The sequence below is a fragment of the Theobroma cacao genome, chromosome 2, assembly GCF_053813885.1.
Source record: "Theobroma cacao isolate CCN51 chromosome 2, ASM5381388v1, whole genome shotgun sequence".
NCBI classification, from domain to species: Eukaryota; Viridiplantae; Streptophyta; class Magnoliopsida; order Malvales; family Malvaceae; genus Theobroma; species Theobroma cacao.
This window is the reverse complement of record NC_142640.1, coordinates 18,320,391-18,324,789: the sequence shown is the minus strand read 5'-3', so window position 1 is coordinate 18,324,789 and position 4,399 is coordinate 18,320,391. Positions and strand designations below refer to the sequence as shown.

The window sequence follows — 4,399 nt, the reverse complement described above, 5'->3', positions numbered from 1 at the left end:
GTTTGGAAATTAATAAACTTGTAAGAAGTTCAAAAATCAAAATCTTGGAATCACTCTACATTAATCTTCAAAAAAGTAAAGTACAAGACTAGAAGTTTGACTAGAGTAAATAATTCCCCAATATTTTTAAATCCGCACGTTTTTCTTACAATTTTTCTTATAAAAATCAATTTAGCTATTAACCATAACATTATTATAAATTTAAATTTCAATTATATTTTTGGTCAAAGAACATGAATTATAATTACAACAAAAAAATTATAAATTTAAATCATATTGATTTTAAAGGGTAATAAAAAAAATCCTAATCTACTTTCGATATTGCATACATCAAACATAATATAAGAAAAATAATTCTTACTCACACACCAAACATAAAATAAGATGATATTATCTAATCCAATCCACTTCCTAATCTCATTTTCTTCTATCCTGCCCATAACTTTGCGTATTAAACGCACCCGTGAACTATAGTCCAGGCAGAAATCCACAAATTAAGAGCATTATCAACTAAGAAAAATAAAAAGGTAAACAGAAATCCAATTAATTAGTTCCACATAAGCAAGATAATCCAACAGAAAGTTTTGGAGCTTGACATGCTCCCACACAAATTAACTTAACGAGAAGTAGCCTAGCAAATGCACAAACAGACATTCTAGACTTCATGAAGATCCTTAATTATCAGGCAATGCTTCTTTCAAGCTTTGATTGTCACACTGCATAGGCACAAACCAGAAGGTTTTATATCAGAAGTCTGCCACTCTGAACCAGGGGCTGCATTCGGATCATACAAAAGGGTATGGTAACCAGGGTCTCCCTCCACCGAGAATAGTAAAAGTTTTCCATCCAATATCCCGAAACAAAACCCTATACTTGTGCTCCCAGTCAATGGAACAGGAACCATCTTCCATGAATTGTCCTCTGGATTGAATATTGCCAACTTCCGCTGGTTCTTCCACTCCATGCAGAAAAGCTTCCTCTCCAGCACAGCATGGGCAGTGACCATGACACAACCATTCTTCATCTCACCCCAAGTGTGCTTTTCAGGGTTGTACACATCCACAAACCTTGAGTTTCCAATGGTGAAGCTTGACCTTCCGCCCAAGACATAAAGTTTTCCATTCAACCCACATGCAAAACAACCCCAGCGTGGTCGGCGAAGACTTTCTATAAGAGTCCACTTATCTGTATCAGTGTCATAAACCTCTGCAGTAGAGAGGCTTTCACCATCATTCCCATAGCCTCCAACCACATAAACCATGCCATTTACCTCTGCACAAGCAAAATCATAGCGAGCAACATTCAAGTCTGCCAATTTGCTCCACCTGCAATAATGAAGACGTTAATACCAATGAGAATGAAAACTGTTGCAATTCTTTTGAACATCTTTGTTGAGTAGGGGGAGGAGGAAGTGGGAGGGTGTTTATCAGGCAGGTACTTCGAATAGTAACATGGAGTGGGGACAGCTAGTGTTGTCAGTCATGGTCAATTCAAATGAAGGAGATTTCCAAATAGGTATTGAATTTCCTCACCCCTAAAATACGTAACAATTCCCCTAACCAATTAGCAGTTGTCGATTACTAATCACAAGTAAAATTGAAGATTGTTCAAACTAGATAGGCTCAACTCTTTGAGATTCATTACTACCAATATAACAAGAGGGGTCATTTAAGAAACCTTCGATTCTGTTCAATTTGGTTCTAACCAATCATATAATATTATGTAATTCAGTATTGAAACAGTTTTAAATCATATCTTTTAATTTAATAACCTACTTTTTGGCTAAAAGAAATTATGATATTAAAAAGGAATAAACCTCCCAGCTGTACCCAAACTAGTTCAGTTTCTAAAGTTCCCAACCAGTCCTAGGGAGAATTTCAAGCCTGATACAAAAAAGGTGCAAACTGGAAACAAACCTGTTGAGGCAAGAATCATATTGGTAAACATCTGCTGAGGCAGAGACAGTCCCATTATTCACAGAATAGCCTGCCATGACAAGAAGCTTTCCATTAAGGACAGCTACCCCAAACCCAACTTTTGCAGGACCAGGCATTGGTGGAAGAAGCTGATGTTTCTGTCCCAAACAATCCAAAACCTCCCAGTGGCTTTCCTTTCCTTCAGAGTCCATAGTTAGAACATAAAGCCACTCTTCAAGCATTCCAGCTATTCTTCGCTCTGTGAAGAATTCTTTGCTTTGGATGAACGACCTCCACCTCTTGCATACACCACCCATGGCAGGGAAGCTGGAACGAGGAACAAGAGCAAGGCAATACTTGGCTACATCATCTGGAAGCCCAGGAAGCAGTGGGCTGTCTAATTCATCAGTGGCCTGAGAAGATGACTGAGGATTGCCTTTTGAATGAATCAGTATATCTTCTTTAACCGATGAGGAGAGACACCGATTGGGTTCTGTGAATCTCTTCTTTCCTCTCACAAAACCAGGCATTTTCTTGATGATACTTGTATTCGGTGCAAATATATCTTCCAAAGTTTGCATAAATATTTCTAAATGCTAGACAACTAATTAAAGAAACTCATGAAATCCATCACCTATAGGGATTTTACAACACCAAGGCATAAATGATGTTGCAGACCGGATCACTTGAGTTGTGAATGCTGAGGATATTCTATGCTTCATCCAGTCTGATTCATATTCCATGCCAGAGGCCCTGCTCTTCGAGTAATTACTTCCTGCTGCACTATGTAAAGTTCCTTGTACACCTCTGTAACTGCTCCTTTGCTGACACATCGCCCAAATATCTAAAGACAAGAGCGCCAAACCATAGCAAATTAGTATAAGGATAGGAAACAAGGAAAGAGTACTTTATCTATAGGTCAGAGTCAAAGACGTAAGAAATTTCATACTAGTGAAGGCCATAAAATTCAGAAAGTTTTAGCCCCCGGTAACTTCCATTTTGAAGGAGCCGGTAATCACCTGAACATATAAAGCAACCTGGAAAAGGTCAATTCAAATATTACTGAACCCAATTCGTATGGGATAAGAAGTTAAAACTAGCAGCAACCATGACAGCAATAGGAGCGATTTTCTACAAAATACACAACTTAATTTTGACTACACTTTTGCAGGTCGGCAGCAGGACCCACGTGCTGCTTGGAAACATCCAAATCCAATTACAAAAACAATATTAAGAATAAATAATATTTGGCGAAACACGCCCTCCTCTTATGATTCCGAACTTCAAGGTGTGGTCATTTGTGACCCCAGAAAAGAAAAACATTACTTTATTGTAGTAGTGGATAGACAAAATGGGAACAACAACTCAAAGGCCTTATTATATTCCCTGAGCTTCTAAAACCCAGATCTCAATTTCACCTACCCAACAGAATGTGAAACCAACCAAAACTAGAATGAAATATTATGTCTATTTATGTAAAATTAGTTCCTTTTTTCCTCTTGAAAATTAAAATAAAATAAAATAACTATCACTAAAATGAGTTCCTAGGCTAAAATCATGGAGACATCGGAGATCAGATCTAATTTCCTCAATCATGATGAGCATATCAGAAAACTTTAAGCAAAGGGCAGGGCAGCAAATTAGAGCAGTCAAAGACATGTGTAGATTCGTGGAAAACATGATAAAATATCGGACTGGAACAAAAGAAAAAATCAATCAAAACAATGAAATCCAGATTCCCTGAAAAAGAAAGGGCAGAAGAAACAGCAAAGAGCAGGGTGTTCTTCTGTAAGCTCCTGAGAACTAAAACAGCTTGGAGCAAAGAATGTTAAGACACATTAGATCTGACCATGAACACTAAAACACCGATAAGACCAAATGCAAAAAACAAAAAAAAAATAAACAGACAGAGACAGAGACATAGACAAATCCAAGTTCATGTCTGTATAAAGCAATTAGTTACCTAAACTAGTACGAGTAAGAAGAAGCAAAATCATGTCCGTAACGCACCTAAAAAACCAACATTTAGGAAGGACGAAAACAAACCAACGACACATGCATACACCCATGTAAAAGCTTATCTTAATCTGACTATGAAAGTAGATAGATCTCATACCAAAGTTTAGGAAAAGAAAAGAAAAGATAAGAGAAATAAAGATAATGTAAAGAAAGGGTTACCTGAAAAATGGGAGATAATGTTGGATGTTGGGTTTTTGTTATAAGATAAGCAGAGATGGGGATGGATGTGTTGGTTTGATGCAAATGAGCGTGGAATGAGGGAATGAATATATAGGCATAAAAGCAGCAGCGAAGATAGAACTGACAGGGCGCGACCACGTCAGTGTGCGATTTCAACCCAACCCCTAAAGGAAAAGACACCCACGCTATTCTATCCTCCAGTTAACGCAATTATTATTAGGAGCACGTTAATCGTTTGAACTATTTGTTGAAAGGATCTCACCTCTGTACGATTTTTTAGTTTT

The 4,399-nt window shown here is 37.5% G+C and overlaps 1 protein-coding gene across 1 annotated transcript; it reads right to left on the bottom strand.

Annotated features, from left to right (window-relative positions):
* Positions 1-520: 520 nt before the first annotated feature.
* Positions 521-2,524, bottom strand: LOC18609045 (Galactose oxidase/kelch repeat superfamily protein). The gene is made up of 2 exons (XM_007044012.3): positions 1,917-2,524; positions 521-1,325 (listed from the first exon to the last, which is right to left on the bottom strand). Exons 1-2 carry the CDS (start codon positions 2,495-2,497, stop codon positions 698-700), a joined length of 1,209 nt encoding a protein of 402 aa, XP_007044074.1. The 5' UTR covers positions 2,498-2,524; the 3' UTR covers positions 521-697.
* Between the last annotated feature and the right edge of the window lie 1,875 nt (positions 2,525-4,399).